Source organism: Gopherus flavomarginatus, chromosome 2, assembly GCF_025201925.1.
Source record: "Gopherus flavomarginatus isolate rGopFla2 chromosome 2, rGopFla2.mat.asm, whole genome shotgun sequence".
In the NCBI taxonomy this organism is placed as follows: domain Eukaryota; kingdom Metazoa; phylum Chordata; order Testudines; family Testudinidae; genus Gopherus; species Gopherus flavomarginatus.
In genome coordinates, this window is record NC_066618.1 from 4540482 (window position 1) to 4557769 (window position 17288).

At 60.0% G+C, this 17288-nt stretch overlaps 1 protein-coding gene across 3 annotated transcripts in view; it reads right to left on the minus strand.

Annotated features, from left to right (window-relative positions):
- The window catches only part of MYO1G (myosin IG), a 65746-nt gene that overhangs the window by 9594 nt on the left and 38864 nt on the right, over positions 1-17288 (minus strand). For all 3 annotated transcript variants that reach the window (XR_007772827.1, XM_050942471.1, XM_050942469.1), the window contains 3 exons: positions 13732-13836; positions 13162-13275; positions 11535-11689 (listed from right to left, as the gene is read on the minus strand). Coding sequence is in view for 2 of the 3 variants with exons in the window: in XM_050942471.1 (XP_050798428.1) it covers positions 11535-11689; positions 13162-13275; positions 13732-13836 (374 nt within the window). In the remaining variant the exon portion in view is untranslated. The remainder of the gene's footprint in view (positions 1-11534; positions 11690-13161; positions 13276-13731; positions 13837-17288) is intronic.

The following is a 17288-nucleotide window of genomic DNA, read 5'->3' on the forward strand; positions in this document are numbered from 1 at the left end:
CCCACACCCAGCCTCGACTCAGTTCCAGCCTCGGAGCTCTGCCTCATCACCGAGCCCGGAGCACCCCCTTGCTGTCCCTCTGTCGCCCCTCAGCACAGCGGGGGAGGCAGCACCCATCCGGCCTGGTGTCTGTCTTAGACCTACCCCAGACACCCAACATCCCCCTCCAGCAGCTGTTCAAAGACACCCCCTGCCCCCAACAAGCCATTGCCTGCTGCTTAGACTGACTGCCCTCTGCTAGCTCGCTGGCCGAGGGATGACCAAGCTGGGGTTTTCCCCCTCTTGTGCCCCTAGGCATCTGTGACTGCGACAGCAGCCGGGCTGCTCAAGTGTCTGTGTGTGCAAGAGATGGGGGGTAGTTTGTCACCCCCCAGAGGCCGCAAAGGGGATAACAACCTCACCACTCGCAGCAGCTGAGGGAGATTCTCCTTTAGCGTGTGCGCGCGCGTGTGCGTGTGTGTGTTGCCGAGTGGACAGCTGCGGGGGCTGTCTCTGTATGGGCTGTGCTCATGGATTCCTTACCAACACTTGGCACCCGGGGCACGGTTGCTCTCTGGCTCCAATCCCCGCAGAGTCGGCATCAGACCCTGGGGAAGTGCACTGGCACTGGGGGTGTTCTGGGCAAGGCGAGAGTGGGCCTGGCCAGACCTGACCCACCAACTCCCCCTGCCACAAGCCCTAGAGGGGCTACAGCCCATACACTGGGGGTCACATCAGCCCCTGAATAGGGGAGATGCAGGCCGGCTGCCCCCTAGTGCTGGGGCAGTGTGATTTCCCTCTCGCTCTCTGGAAATGCTGGAGGGTCGTGCTCACAGCCCAGCCAGGAATAAACCAGCTCTCTGGCTCGGTCTGCGTCAGCAGCACTTGCATTGCAGTAAAATATTAATAAATGCCAGACAGATCTGGGGCGAAGCAACCCTGCAGAAGTGATTATCTGTGATGAGGGAGCCTCGCACCCTTGCCCGCTCTACCCAGGGGGCTGCGATTCTCTCTTCATCCTGGCACAGACGTGCCTGTCCCTGACCTGTGCCCGTCCATGATCCGTGCCCAAGAGCACAGCATGCAGGCGTCAGCAGCCCCGAGGATGCCAAACAGCAGCCAGCTGACTGCACAGACGCATGGTCCCTGCTGCCGTGTCCAAACCCCCCTCTCCGGAGCCAAGAGACGCACAGAGGCTGGACCAGGCTGGGCCTGGGGCCGAGGACATGGTTTGGATAAGGGGATGGGGACCTGGCCCCAGGCAAAGAAGAGAAACTGGTCTCCACTGATGGGACAAGCCCCAGGTGCTGACCTCCCACTGAGGAGGTAGGCCCTGGGCACCAGCTCTGAGCTCTGATCCCCACCGAGGTATCGATGTCTAGCAGAGAGATGGGCACCAGAGCCGCGATCCTGAACCCCACTCATGGCACCAATCTGCAGGCACAGGGGACCGAGCCCAGCTGCGGACCAGGCATCCGGCCTACAGGTACCACCCCTCAGCAAAGGGGGTCCATGATGGGCTGGTCACCTTACAGCTCCCATGCCTCTGGGAAGGAATCACTGGGGTGGGGGGCATTCTCCCCATGGGATCACGGCATACTGCCCTTAGGTGGGCAGTGTGGTGGCAGGTTCTCAGGAGACAGTGCCATGTGGTGGCATAGCTGCAAAATGCCCCGGCAGACTCCTATGCATCAATTGGTCTCCATTGCCCCTCTTTCCCGGACACGAGGAGGCCAGCCAGAGTCAGACGTAGCCCCTTTGCCATTCCCGGCAGGTCCCCCTACTCCCTACCGCAGACCCTTCTAGGCCATGCCCACCTCTCTCATGCCTGGCAGAGTTCGGGAGCTGCGCCTTCCACAACGAGCCCACAGAAGTTACTTGGCGGCTTTAAGCGGGGTCCCAGTCCAACCAACAGGGTGGCTCACTGGATCCCGCTGGGGGGGTCACTGATCCTGTTACCACAGCGCGTTGTACTGTCCAGATGCTATCCTGCGTACCCACCATTGTCCTACAGAACTCTTTGCCACAAGACATCTTCCAGGCCAACAACGTAGCAGCACCCATACAGGGACTGGCCATTTATAGCATTCACAATTCAATGAGACTGATTACAAGGGATATTAACCCTCCTGCTTCAGGGTAAGCCAACCACTAACTGGCTGGGGTTAGACACCAACTCCCTTGGAGGTCTGAAGTTCTGGGCCCGCTAGAGGCAGGACGAGGCGATAGAAATCTCCTCCAAGCGAGGTGCTGCATCTCCTGCCAACAGGGCTATCGACACTCAGACAAGTGTGAAAATCAAAAATGGCCACCCAGCAGCGACCGGGGCCGGGGCCAGGGCCAGGGCCAGGAACAGGAATAGACTGCGTCAGCATCGCTGCACTTTGCATCAATGCCCGTGCTGCTGTCACCTTGCAACCACTCAGCCAGGAGCCCCTGGCGTTGCAGGTGGCACTCCTAGACCACAGCAGCGATGGGAGAAGGCCTGGCCAGGTGGCAGGGCTCGCAATGGGCACAGAGAGCCTGTCTGGGATGCGTCTGCACCAGACAGCGAAATGCCCCAGGGAAAGTGGACGTGGAAACACCGCAGATACATCCACCCTCCCTGACCATCTCCTGAGGCCAATGCAGGATCGCGAGGCTGCCAGGGCCTGGCCTGATTCAGCAGGAATGTGGCACCCGATGGTTCCCCGGATTTACCCCATTGGATCAAGTCACTTCCTCTCACTCCTTAGGGATGAGCATCACCTCCTCCTGCTGTGCCGTCATGCAGCCAGGCTGCACCGCCAGCCCCGGTGAACCCTGGAATTACACCCACCATGGGTTTGGCCCTTATCGTTCATTTGTTCCATTTCTCTGAATCCCTTCCAGCCTCTTGGTGCAGCGCTGGCTGGAGCTGGATGTAGAGGGACCAAGAAGCCAGGTCCTCAGCACCACACTTTGGTCACTCAGCCTCAGGGATGGCTCCCCGCCACCCCATCCCAGGGGGGGCCCTGCTCCCAGAGCTCCACGCTGATATAATCACAGGTCAGAGCCAGGTCTGATCCTGCTGCCCTTGAAAGCTCTCGGCGAATTGGTGCGAGCTGGAGCAGACCCCAGAGCCGACGCCGGGGCCCATGGCAGAGGAGCGGAGCAGCGGCAGCAGGCGCAGCGCCCGGCTCTGCTGACACAGCGCCGTGCCAAGTTGCCACAGAAACACGGTCCCTGCAACAGACAGCCAGTGCCTCACACCTTGTCTGCCTGCTCCCCCGCCCCCGCCTTCCAGCTGGCGGCATCCCGGCAGGAGACAGGCTCAGGGCTTCTCAGGGCTCTTCCAGCCAGTGCTGCCGGTGGGGCTGGCTCCTGGCTCCAGCCCCCACCTCTGCAGCCGGCGATGGGCGAACCCCTGGAGGGGAGCATGCCATGACCAGGTGGGAGGGGAGCACAGGCTCCCTGGGCGACCCAGCCCTTGGCCTCGCTGATGGGTTGCCAGCAAAGCTACTGCCCTCTGCGATGCCAACCTGGGCTGGGACCTGCCTGACTCCACCCCGAGCCTCTGGCTCGCCCCACACAGTCAGTCTGGCTGTGCCCATCACCGTGGCCTCTGAAGCCTCTTTACCCCTGCACCCCCATGAGTGACAGCGCCAAGCTGGGAAGAGCAGCTCATATGCTGGGCTGCAAACCGGGCCAAGCGGGCAGTGCCGCCCGGGCGGGGTCTCCCCTCTCCTCTCTCACCTTGATACCTTCCCCCTCTCCCTGCTTTTTGCTTCCTCAGCTCATTAGTTAGTCTCAGCTGTTAATGAGCTTTCCTGCAGTTACCTAGCAACCATCTCTGGGCTCAGAGCCATCTGCAAAGTGGGACACCAGCTAGGCTCCTTCTGCAGGGGTGGCTGAGTGTGCAGGGTGCCAGCCTGTCCCACCCGGCTGGATCTTGCCGCAGCCGCATTCTGCTCTGACGGGTTCCTCCTCCCTGCTCCACAGGGTGCAAAGCCCCTGAGCCCTGGCGCACCGAGCACCCCGAGTGGTTCTCAGCCATTTCTGTACCAGGCTCCCCCATTCACCATGGTTGAGAACCCTGGGCTCGTGCCAACGCGGGGCCGGGGTGCAGTGCTGGGCAACCAAGCGATCCCCATGGCCTACGGCCTCTGGGATACACCCACCTTGCTGTGGAACATCTCCGGCACATGGGGGCTTCACCACGCAGAGCAGTGTGTGTGTGCCCAGGAGGTGATGGCTGGTAAGGGCCAAATATGGGGGGGCAGTGGACTGGGATACAAGGGCCCTGGGTTCTGTTCCCAACTCTGCTATCAATATGATCTAGAGCTTTGGGCAAGCCACTAGGCTACTCCCTGCCTCAGTTTCCTCATCTGTCCAAAGGGGAGCCTGAGACCTGCTCTCACTGAGGCTTAGCTGGGGGCCATACACGCTCTGCAATCTGCGTTTCTCAAACTGGGTTGGGACTCCGAAGTTGGTCATGACCCCATTTTTACGGGGTCACTAGGCCCAGCATTAGACCCGCAGGCACCCAGGGCTGAAGGTGAAGCCCCAACTCCATCCCCACTTGAGGTGGCAGGGCTTGGGCTGTGGCCCCCTCTCCTCTTACCAGGGGCAGCTCTGCCCACCCCCACCAGGGTCATGCGATAACTCTGCTGTCAGAAGGGGACTGTGGTGCAGTGAAGTTTGAGAACCCCTGAGCTAGAGGAACCCGTTGTGTAATTTCTCCAGCCAGCCAGGACAGCAGCGAGCAGGCCCTGCCGCCCGAGGCATGTCGGGGTTTGCAGATCAGAGCAATCTGCTCATCATTCCAGGCTGCAGCAGCCGCACACACTCCCAGCCACCAGGCCAGCATCATCTCAGCAAGGACGCTTACGCCTCCCTGCTGCCCCCTCCCCTCCGGCACCCAGACTGTATGGATCCTGCCACGCTGGGCACTGCTCCCAGGGTGACTCTGCCTTGGCCTTGCGGCTGGGTTGCCAGCAAAGCTGCTGGCGTCTGTAATGCCAGCCTGGCCTGGGACCAGCCCGAGTCGGCGCTGCTGTGGGGGCAGATCAGACACCTCCAGCCCACTAGCGCTATTCCCAGGGTGTGTGGGGAGGCGCATGCAGATGACTGAGAGCACTCTGAGAGGGGCTGTTTCTCTGACCCATCTCTCCAACTGGGCACTAGCTTTGCAGGGGTCCCTGCAATGACAGAAGGCGGCAGTTCCCCCACCCCAGCCAGGCACCCTGCCGTCACACTGGTGTTTGCTTCCCTCTGCAAACCTCCAGGCTGCTGGCACATTTGGTCCATGCCCCAGCAAACTGGCAGGCTCCAGCGTGGCGGGCTTGGGCCCTGCAGAGCTCTGGGAGTCAGCACAGCTGGAAGCACAGTGTGCTGTTTATGGCGAAATGCCTAGGCTCAGGGGTGGAATAAACCCGGCTGAGGATGCTCAGAGCTCAAGCACTCCCCAGCTATAAATCTGGTGGAGCTGGAAGTGTGAATTCCCTGTGCTCCATCTCCCAGACATCCAGCGAGGAGAGCGGGTGATGGACCCTGCTGGGCCTGGCCTCCTGCGAACACCCAGGGACCAGACAGTGGGGGACGGAAACCAGTTACAAACAGAACATAGAGTAGTAGCTTGGGTCTCCACAGCGTCTTTCATCCCAGGGCGCTTTACAGACGGGTATATGAGGCTGAAATGCAGCCACCCCTGGGGTGCAGGCTCACAACCAAGTGTCACGGAGTCACCGGGCGATGCTCTGGAACTGCTCCCCACCAAGTCAGTCAGGACTCTGGGGAGCCTCCTCTCCCTTGGAGCAGACTTGTTCAGGGCAAGAAGCTCACGTCTTCACCTCCTGGGTCTCTCCTTGGAGCATTCAGCATCCTCTGCCCCTCCGTGCGCTTCCCACAGCGAGCCTGCCCCAGCGGGGTCCTAGGGAAAGCCACAGGGTCCTGCACCCCTACTTTGCAGTCAGACGTGACTCTCAGCTAACCAGTAAAACAGAGATTTATTCGATGATAGGAACAGGGTCTAAAACAGAGCTTGTAGGTACAGCGAACCGGACCTCTCGGCTGGGTCCATTCTGGGGGGCAGTGAGCCAGACCCCCAGGTCTGCCCTCCACTCCTCGACCCCAGCCAGCTCCAGCCTAACAACCCCCTCCAGCCCCTCCTCTCTGCTCAGCCCCTTTCCCGGGCCATGAGGTCACCTGACCTCTTTGTCTCCAACACCTTCAGTTGGCACCTTTGCAGAGGGGGGGCCCAGGCCATCGGTTGCTAGGAGACAGAGTGTCGGGCATTTAGGTGCACTGGCCCTTTGCTCTGCCAGATACTTAAGAACTGCCTAGGGGACACTGAGGCACCAAAGTATTCAGAGAAAACATTAAGAACATTCCTAGTTCATCACACCAAGCAACAGAGCATCCTGCACAACAGCTGGGATCGGGCACTTTGAGCCAAGGGTGCTGGAGCAAACCCCGACTCTGCTGCAAAATGCCAGGGCCTTCCTCCGCCTGCATGGCAGAGGGCATATGAGTTTGGCTTGTGGCTAGTATCCCAGTGCTCATTTCACACAGCGAGTCAGTGGCAGGGCCAGGAAGAGAACCCAGGAGTCCTGACGCTGCCTCCAACACTAAAAATAAAAGGCCCACACGAGCTTTAAATTCCAGCCCAATAGCCACGCCCAGCCTGGAGGGGCCTTGTTCTGCCATCAGACCTGAAGGCCTAAAGGAGTGTGGTCTAGTGGCTGGAGCATGGGGCTGGGATTTAGGAGACCTGTGGTCAAACCCTGGCCTGCTGGATGACCCTGGGGAAGTCACAGCCCCATCTGTGCCTCAATTTCCCCACCTGCAAAATGGGTTTAAGGACACTGACCTCATTTGAGCAGCGCTTTGAGATCTGAGCAGGGCATTACTAATTATGCCCATCAGGGAGGGAGCCCTCGCAGAGGGAGTGAACTCCAGCTACTGTCGGGGGGGGAGGGGCAGCGAATGGAGCAGCAGCTGTTGCTGTGTTAAGGAGACATGAGCGCAGGGCAGGATCAGCCCGTTGCACTGAGCAGGGAAGGCTGCTAGGTAGCTATTAAGGCAGGACAAAAGAGAGCTAGGACTGAAATGAAAATGAGAGCCAGGAGCCGGAGCAGCTGTGGGGACTCTTAAAGGGGCAGCCACCTTCTCGGGGTGGGGGAAGGGGAACACTGGGGCCTGGGGAAAGATCTGTCTCTGCCCTGCCTCAGTCTATGGGGAGCCTAGTGTAATGCCCGTCCAGTTGGACAGTTATTTCCTAACACCCCCCCACACACACAGCCAGGCATGGGCTGTGGTGGAATGAGTGTTCCCTGCCTGGGTGCAGGGATCATTACTGACCCTTCACATTCCGCCAATGCTGAGGCCTTGGCTGGGCTGGGACTGAAGCTGGTGGTGTAGCTGCTCTGGTGAAAACCCCTCGTGTCGACACGATGAACGCATGCCCCGTGTGACTTGCACTAGTGCCGCTCTGGGGGTAGCTACACCAGCGTGCATAGTGCCCGCGCTAGGGGCTGGCACCTGTGGCTAAAATCCCACTGCTCCGGCTGTGGAACAGTCTCCGGAGGGAAGAGTAACCCTAGAGTGTAGGGCACAATCCTGCACTGGACTCCTGGGCACAGCCAGGAGGGTCCAACAGGCCCCTTCCATGGTGATGCTATAAACAGCAACTAGCTACATTCCTATTTCACTGATGGGGAAACTGAGGCACCAAGCAATTAAAATGGCTGGCCCAAAGTTACAGAGGGGAATTGGTGTCAGAGCTGGGGACAGAAGCCAGACAACCCTGGCTCCCAGTCCTACACTCACTCCAAACTGGCATGGGGGGACTTAGCCCCTGTGGTATTCAGAGCTTCCTGTTTTCTTGGGAGACAAGGCAAACATCCAGCCGTTCTCTTCCCAAACTGGGATTAGGAGGAAGGATGCTTCATTCGGGGTGACCCTCCCACTGCTAGCCAGGTGCAGTCAGGGTAAGGACACAGTCCCACAATCTCTTTCTTCTGGGGATCCCAAAGCCATTTACAAAGAGGGCAGGAATGGAGGTCTGGTGAATTATCCAAGGCCATGGTCCCGACTCCAAGCCTGGTGCCCTGTCATCCCTACATCCAGCCTGTAAAGCCCCAGGCTGACGGGGGATCGCGCAGGGAGGAGTGAGAGAGGCAGTTCAGACTGGAGAGGAGGAAAGCTGGGGAGGGAGACCTCAGGCTGGGACAAGTCTGTGCCAAGGCATCTCCAATTCCCAGCTGCCACCCTTCAGCACCACAGCCAGCTCCTCAGCCACCAGCCCATCCAAGAGCACAAGGCTTCTCAGGAACCCCCAGCTCTGCCCACCCTTCCCCAAGGCCGCAGCGAGCTGACAGATCCCTGCTCAGAGGCCAGTTCCTGGGCAAAGGCCCCACCAGCTCCAGCACAGAAACCAGGCAGAGGGTCATAGAATATCAGGGTCGGAAGGGACCTCGCGAGATCATCTAGTCCAACCCCCTGCTCAAAGCAGGACCAACCCCAACTAAATCCTCAAATCCCTAAATGGCCCCCTCAGGGACTGAACTCACCACCCAGAGTTTAGCAGGCCAGTGCTCCAACCACTGAGCTATCCCTCCCCACCCCCCTGGAGCTCCTCCAGAATGTCACCAGCTGATCTCTTGACCCACCCAATAACAGCTTGGCTCCCTGGGAACTGCCAGTGAGCTCTGTGTGTGTGTGTGCACGCGCGTGTGTAGGCATGTGTGTATATATGTGTGCATGTGTGGGACCCAAGAGGCAGTGGAGCCTGGGGAACTTTAACTTCTCCCAACCCTGCCGTGCGGGCAGACTCACGCCCGCTCTCCAGTGTGTGGTGCCCTCCCTGGCCAGGCCACATCGCTCTGGACTGGCCGGAGGGAGGCCAAGCTGCAGTGGCAGTCACATCAAGGGACCAGAAAAGCCACTGGTTCCAGAGGGCCTGGCTTGCGGCAACCTGGCCCTCAGCACGGCTCCCGGGCCAGCAGCTCCAGGAAGCTCTGGGTTCCAGGGCGTGTAAGGGGGGAGTGAATGGCCTGGCCTGAGGAGTTCTTGGGGCCGAGTGTAGCCCACTCCTGGGCACATGTCTGTCCCAGCCTGCACCGACTGAGCCGGGGAGGGAGAAGGAGCGGCTGGGTGCTCTGGGAGTGGGGCAGGGGTGAGCTGGGGATCTGCCCTGCACACACCACGTCAGTCTGACAGCGTCCGTCATTCCCACCCATCTGTGTCTATCTCCCCACAAAGGGCAGTTGTTGGCCCTTTAAGAAGGCCCCACCCTGGGAGGGGTGTTACCATCTGGGGGCCCATGTGTGAGGCAGTAATTCCCTGCAATCCACTTTGTGACAGCGCTCCGGGGGAAAGAGGGGGCAGTGCACAGCCCCCTCTCCCCCCCCCCCCCAGCACAGCTCTTTTCTTCCCTGCGTCTGGGCAGACCTGTGCCAGCAGCTGCCGAGAGCAGATGGTGCCGGCTCACCCCCAGGCCCCTCTCTCCACTCTCCTCCCTCGGTCAATCCTTCCGGGGCTCCGGTAGACAGACATCCATCTGGCACCTGCTGCTCCGCTGCGGGCCGTGGCACGGACTGCCGGCACAGAGCCAGCTCTGGGGGGGGTCAGCAGTGCCCCGTCCGCCGGGCTCACCCTGCAGTTGGCACCATGCTGCCCTCACCTGCACACGCTGTGGCCTCTCCCGTCTCCACCCCATGGCACGGTCCCCGCCCATGCTACCAACAAAGCCCCTGTCCGTGACACTGGGCACAGAGCGTGGCACTGCCAGAGCCGGGCAAAGGGAGAACCAGATCCACATCACCTGCCTGCCCCTTGGCTCCTCACTCAGCTCAGCTGGGGGTGTGCTCCACAAAGGGGGCGAGCTCCCTCTCACAACCTCCCCATGCATGTACACACCTACGCATGCCCACACCCCTGCCCTCCCCTCCCTCACCCACACATGGCTTCATATGGGTCTGTTCTGTCCCCCCAGCACACACCCTCACCCAGCCGCTCTGCAGCATGGCCACATGAAAACACACCCGCTTGTCTCGCTCGGGCCCTTGTGCTCCCTGGAGGCCAGGGAGGAGAGCAGCCCGCAGCCTTGGCGAAGGCTCACTAGCACCCTGGCTGTAACCCGCAAATCCTGGGAGCTCTGGAGCTGACTTCATGCTCCCAGATCTGGGCTCAGCCTCCTCCCAGCCAGCTCCCGCTGGCTTTGCATCACAGTGGCAGGGACCAGCAGGTTCAGGAAAAACTCTAATCCTGCCCAAACCCCCACCCCAGATGGGAGCCTGTGGGCAGGGAGCCGCTCCTGGCCTTGAGGCTTGCTGCCGTGACAGCTGGAGGCTGAATGGGCCCGCGTGCCTTTGCACAATGCCTGATTAGGAGATTAGGCTGCCTTCCTGGCAAGACAGCCGGGTCCCCCTCGGCCTGCATGCCCCCGACCTGCCCCCAGCCGGGAACCAGCGCCAGCAGCCTCCTCAGCTCTCCTCCGCCCAGGATCAATGCCCAGCATCCCTGCCACTGGAGCTACTCCAGATCGGCACTGAGGGACCGGTGCTGCTCTCCCTGCCGGCGCAGACACACTCCCTCTTGTACGAGCGGGAGGGCTCGGAGGTTGGTAATGGTCCGTGGAGCCTTTCGACTCTCAGTTGTGAGGCTGAATCCATCCCAGGTGCCGCCGGTGCCTGACAGCGGGTCATAGACTACAATGCCGGAAGGGACCGTTGGGATCCTCTCCTCCAACAGCCTGTATAATCCAGGCCCAACCCACCGGGAGCAGGGATTGAACGTGGGGGGGGAGCCCCGGCAGATTTCAAGCTGGATAATTCCTGGGCATGGCTCAGATCCACTAGCCACCACCGGTCAACTCAAACTGCATAGTGACAGCGACCAGCTGACAGTTGTTTGGTGGCCTTTCTCTGGGGAGCCAGAGTCTGAACAGGCCAGTGAGGCCAGACCTCCTGTCACCCAGCCCATTGCAAAAGATGCTTCAGGCACAGCCCCCCCAACCCACCACTGTCTCGTGCAGGCCCCTAGTGCTCGGGGGGAGATTCAAGCTGATCAGTTCCTTCTCCCAAGGGAAGCTGCCATCAACTGCAGGCTTCTTCAGGGCCGAACCAAGCACTAACCCCGGCCCGAGCTGAAGTTACCCTCTGTGAGGGCTATGACCCAGAACCGGAGTCATGGCGCTCCGCTCAGCGCTGAAATGCTGCCACCTCTGGGGTGGAACACAGCAGCTGCTCGACTGCACACAGCAACAGCTACACTGGAGTTTAGAAGAGAAAATCTAGACTATTGCGTTCGGATGATACCTGAAGGGGAATGTATTTATTTGGCCTAGACTCTGGGGGACAGAGCCCTAAAACACCACAAGATCTGTAATGGTCACAAACAGTCAAGGTCCCACTTTATAGCCGATCTGCAGGACAGCACCTCTCTGAGCACCATACCATAGCCTTGGGTTCATCCCTGACTCCTAGGGAAGAGCACCAGCACCACCGGGGTTTTCCCATCCACACCCTGACCCAGCCGTGCTCCGATCCCCTGCCCTGTCCCTTCTCGTGTCTTGTACCAATGCCATCACTCACGTTTTGAAGTGGTCCACCAGCACCCCCACCAGTTCCCCAACTCGGTTATCCTCTTCTGGCTGCATCTTATGGAAGCAGATGACCAGGTCATCGTGGTTCTTGGTGTGAAACACCACCAGCTGGTCTTGGCAGCTGGTCACGCTCACCCCCGTCACCTGCACAGGACAAACACTCACTGAGGCGGGGGCAGGGTGCGATTCCCCACACAGCCACCAGGGGGAAAAGGGCAGCATGGGAGCTGGGAGTCTACGGTCACCCCTTTGCTATTAGTCTTTCATTTTCTAAGCCCACCCACAACCGGCCATCACATCAGCCAATGAGATGGCAAATTGGCTAGTGTTTGTTCAGCATGGAGATGATTCTGTCATTCTGCCAGCTCTTGTGCCTTTATCATTAACTTCGCAGTACCTGAGGATTCTATTAAATCCCCAGCTCCTGGAGTCATGTGATTATGCAGAGAAGAGGAGGGGCTGAGGTCCCTGTGACAGCAGGGAATTAATTTGGTGAGCGATGCCTAGATGATCCTGCCAAGTAACCCATGCCCCAAGTTGCAGAGCAAGGCAAGTGTCTGAGGCCTGACCGTTTGGGGTGGTGAAGCTGCTGCTGCTGCATCCTGTCCAAGTTTAATGCTGGAGCAGCATGGTGCCCTCTGCCCCCCAGTGCTATTCACTGTAACACCAGGGAGGGGGCTGCGAGAAGGAGCAGCAGCCAGTGGTTAGGACAGAGGACTAGGTGTTGGGAGTCCTGGGTTTAGTTCCTGGCTCTGCTGCTGATGCAGTGACTTGCCCACAGGTGCCCTGCGTCTCAGCTTGCAGCTCAGTTCAGCGCTCCTTAGAAGAGCGCCAGGGTGTTATGGAATCGCAGCCAGGAGGGACATGGACTCTGAAGAAAAGCGCCTAGCACAACAGAGATGCTGTGGCGAATATCTTGGGAAGGGTATTTAGGATTCTGCCTTATTACCCAGGTCTTGGGTTTCCCCATGAAAGGACATTTCCCAGCTGCTTCTGGATCAACTTCCAGCATTTCCCCAACCAACCTGCTTCTCCGCAGTGGGGTTCAGGAGTCTCTTGGGGAAATCCCACTACTGCCACCAGCCAGCACTGAAAGGGGGACACAGCAGCTGAGCTTCGATCAGGGCTGCTGCCCACTTGGCTTCGATCAGGGCTGCTGGCTGTGGTACCCAGCCTGCTGATGATCCACCAGGGAGATGGGAGGGCTCAAGCCACCCCAGGAGCTGTGTGCTGGTATAATAAACCCTATGCTCTCCCAGCGTCATCCTTGCCTTCCTTGGGCGGGGGGGAGATCCCATGGGCACCCCCTGCTACTGCTGTCTTCTCCTTTGCTTGGCTGATGTAAAGATCCCGTTGTTCTTGTTCCAACGTTCAAGTGTCCACTCCCTGGCCGGCAGGCACGTCAGAGAGCCCCAGGACTGAGTGGGTCATGGAGGCTCAGCTCCCCTTTTGGCCCCGCAGGGGTCCCGACAGGGCACAGCTGTGGGCTGTATGAGGGACCCTCGCCCTGCTGTCCCCACTCTGCAGACAGGGGCCTTGCTGTCAGAGCAGCCCCTTGCACCGGGCCAGTCCCTGCGGGTTACGGAGCCCCCTGGCCCAGCTCGCAGGGCACTCACCATGCTCAGAGGCAGGGTCCGCATCACCTTGTACTGCTTCCTGGGCTCCAGCTTGTAGAGGTGCTGGTCCGTGACGAGAATGGCCCGGTCCCTGCTCTTGTTAAAGCGGTTGATCTGCATGGTGGGGGAGACAAAGTCACCTGGGATGCGGGGAGAATATAGCCAGGGCCCTGAGCAAGAGGCAGGACTTTGCCCAGGGGTCCCCAGCTCCCTGCCAGCTCCCCTGTTCTCCAACCCTGCCGGGGTTGGGGGAGGGCTCCCTCCTGCCCTCCCAGGAGCAGCCACTCAGTGCTCCACTGTCATGGACCACTCGATCCCGAATCTTCCCCTCAGCCCTGGGTGCTTGGAGAAACGAGGGTGCTGAGGACCCTGCTGAGTGGGGTCCCTGTAGGGCAGGGGGGAGGGAAATGGCCCATCAGCACCATAGACTGCAGGTGGGCCCAAAACTCCCTGGGGATCTCCCCAGGGCGGAGGGGCTGAGGCAGGCAGTGTCCAGCGCACGGAGCAGGGCCATGGCAGGAGGGAGGGGGGCCCCGCCCCCCAGGGACCCTGCCGCGCCAGGCTCCTCACCTTGCGGACATGGCAGGAGAACAGCACCGAGCCGAAGTGCACTTTGTCCCTCAGGGCCTGCACCCTCCTGGCGAACTGGGTGGCCATGACAGGGTTTTCAGCCACCTGGAGAGCAGAACAGAACCCGGGAGAGGCTCCGTCAGGCACAGAGGGGCTGCAGTGGGATCTCCCCACGGCCACGCCCAGGGGGAGGCAGAGCTCCCTGTGTGGGGGGCCAGCGGATTTGGCATGGAGCGGGAAGGGGTTCTCACGAGCTTAAGCATGACTGTGCCGGTAGCAGCTCCCCGGAGCTGAGCAGGGCAGGGGCTGCTTGGCACTTGACTGAGAGACCCGCATGGGGCCGAGGTGGGGCTGAGGGGTCAACTGCTGACGCTCTTCCCTGTTCGTCAGCACTGAAGTGATGCCCCTGGGGAGGAGAAAACCCCACAGCAGGTCCACTCAGTCTCCAGCCCTTTGCCCACCCATGCCCAGCTGGGATCCGCTGCCTTGGTAGCACCCTCCGGGCCCAGGGTCTCTCTGCCTTCTCCCATGGCCTTGATGCCTCCCCAGCCCTGAGCTCACTCTTCTCCTGCATCCTGATCAGCCCCTGGCTGGCCCTGACTCCGTTCAGTGCTTTACCAGCCCTTTGAGTTAAACGGGCGCCCTCACCCCGGGTGGTCACTCTCCATGCCCGATGGGCAGCCCGGTGCCTTGCTCTCATACTGGCTTGGAGCCGGTTTTGTTGTGTTAGCTGGCACTTGTGAGTTCACTAAAGCCAAACAGGTTTAAGTCAAAGTGCCGGTGCACAGAAACTGGGTCAGGCTGATGACAGACTAGTCCGGCCTGCCAGCTCTCCTGGGGCCAGCGCTAGGTGCTCTGGAGGGGAAGGTGTCGGACCCCCCCGAAGCAGATGTGCTCCACACAGTAGGTCTCACTCTGATCACTAAACACTGGAAGCAGGAGTGCGTTAGCATTAACAATGGTCACTCTGGACAGTCTCTTAGCCAGATAAACAGCCTTTTGGAATCTTGCTCAGTTCTTGGTGTCGGTGTCATCCTGCGGCAGTGAGTTCCACAGGCTGATTACACCTTTAGTGAAAGTGTTAGCTCAGTGGGTGCAGCTCCGTATGCAGAGCCAAGCTGCACCTCCAGTCTGGAAGCCTGGCCACTCCCTTTGCCTCAGAGTCCACCAACACATTTAACAGCCAACTTCCTTGGCTTCCTCTCCTCCAACTCATTCCTAAAGGTCCCAGTGGACACAGGATCCTTCACTGCCTGGCCTAAATTACACAGCTGTGTTGCTGCGTGTTAGTAAGCCGCTGCCCAGGGCCAGTGCAAGGATGTTTCAAGCACTAGGGAAACTTCCACCTTGTGCCCTCTCCTGTCCCTGAGAGCCCCGCTGAGACCCCCCCCAGCGGCAGCTCCCCCCTCTGCCCTGAGGCGCCCTCCCCCTGCAGCAGCTCCCCAATCCCCCCAGCCCTGAGCCCCCCCCCCAGCTCCAACTCACCCCTGCCCCACCTCCACCCCGAGCCACTGTTGCTGCTTCACTTCTCCCGCCTTCCAGGCTTGCGGTGCCAATCAGCTTAGGCACTACAAGCCTGGGAGGCAGGAGAAGTGAAGCGGCCACAGCGAGCTCGGGGAGGAGGCAGGGCAGGGGTCAGCTGGGGCGGGGAGTTCCCCTGCATGCCACCCCTCCCCCCCTTACTTACTGCAGGCCGCCCTCCCCGCACTCCCCTGTCCCAGCTCCCTCTACCTAAATGCTGGCGGTGACCGGGGCGGTCGAAGATCCGGCCGCCACGGTCGCTGCCGAAGATCCGGCCGCCGCGGTCGTTGCCGAAGAACATGGTGCCCCCCAAATCCTAGCACCCTAGGCGACAGCCTAGGTCACCTAAATGGTTGCACCGGCCCTGTCACTGCCGTAGCTGACCCCAGAGGTGGCTGCATTCCAGCGGCGTGCACTGAATTTATGGAGCACTTTGGATTGAAGGGCACAATCGAGAGCTGTTATGATCTCCTCCCCAGTACAGTTCTGTGGTGAACTAGCACGAAACCATAGACAGCAGCAGCCACCCGCAGAGGCCTTTACTCTTGGCTTAGACACAAGGGCCTCATCCTGCTGCTAGCCACAGGCTCAGCAGTGTAAATTGGGAGGGACAGCGAAGCAGGCAGCGTGAGATCAGAATCAGGCCCAAATCAACAGGGATTCAGGGGGCCTGGGGCAAAGCAATTTTGGGGGCCACTTCCATAAAAATAAGTTGCAAAATTATAGAAAATATTTTTACTTCAATGTCCCAGAGACACAGACAAGGTTTTCATCTCGAGGCCAAAAGACCAAAAACATCAAGACACTTGATCATGGCCTTGGATAGGCCAAGAGACTACTCACACTTCATCTTAGCAAATTACTCCACTTGTCCCCCCGAGTGGCCCTGCAAATCAAACTCACACACACTCCTCTCCTGGCACAGCATGACCAGAAGGGGCTTGCAGGGCATCTGCTCCCCTGACTCGTGCCTCCTTGTGGAGACCGTCCCAGTGTTCAGAGCCCTGACGGGTGAATTCACTGGAGGGGCTGGGAGATTTCCACCACGCGGGCCCTGTTCGATCAGCAAGTGCCATGTGGCTGTGGCTGGGCCCAGCTGTGGGGTTAATTCAGCTGGCTGGGGAGGAACAATCAAGCCTCTCTGAGGGCCTGAGCAAGAGCTGCTGGAGACAACCTCCCACTCCCGGCGAAAGGCAGGTGCATTGGGCTGTGGATGCCCACTGCTCAGGGAGATGCAGCACTCAGAGAGCCAGGGGCAGCCCCAACTCCCCACCCCACGCACCCCCGGACATGAGCCGTGCATGTGTGCACAGACACATCCAGGACATGCCCAGCACATGCTCACGGAGACACACTACACGCACGCAGACACCCAGGGGAGCGCATGCACACAGGCAGACACAAAACTCCTGCTCTCACTCACACAGACACAGACACACATACACACACACAATGCCTGCCCAAAGCACACCCGTGCAGACATCCACCCCCAGATGAACACACAGCCAGCCAGTGCAGGTCTCCGGTCACACACAAACACAGCCAGACCCGCGCACTCCCCAATGGAGTCCCCCTGAAACGTGCTGGCTGGGAGAGCCGGATCCACGCTGGGATCCTCCCGCGGGAGAGGAACACTGGGACCCCTCTGGGGAGCTAAGCCGCAGCTCGGGGAAGAGCTGCCAGCGCAGGAAGTAAGCAGCAAAAGGATGCTCAGTGTAGCAAGGAGGCATCTGCTCCTGGCAGGCTGCTGAGCCAGAAGAGAACAAGAGGCCAGTCAATGCCCACCACGGGCAGCATGGGGGTGGGCAGCTCTTGGTCCAGGCTGGCATAATTGAAGTGGGGCTCCTGATGCCCAGGGGAGACTTGTCACCCCACTGCAGCCCAGTTGCCAGCTTGCCTGTCACATGACCCTCCTGAGGAGGGATGGGGAGTTTTGTTTCCAGGCCCAGGCCAGTGATGGGCAGGTGACCCCCCACACACTCTGCCCACAGTCCGGTGACCGAGAGGCACGGGAGCTCACCGTAGCCATACCAACC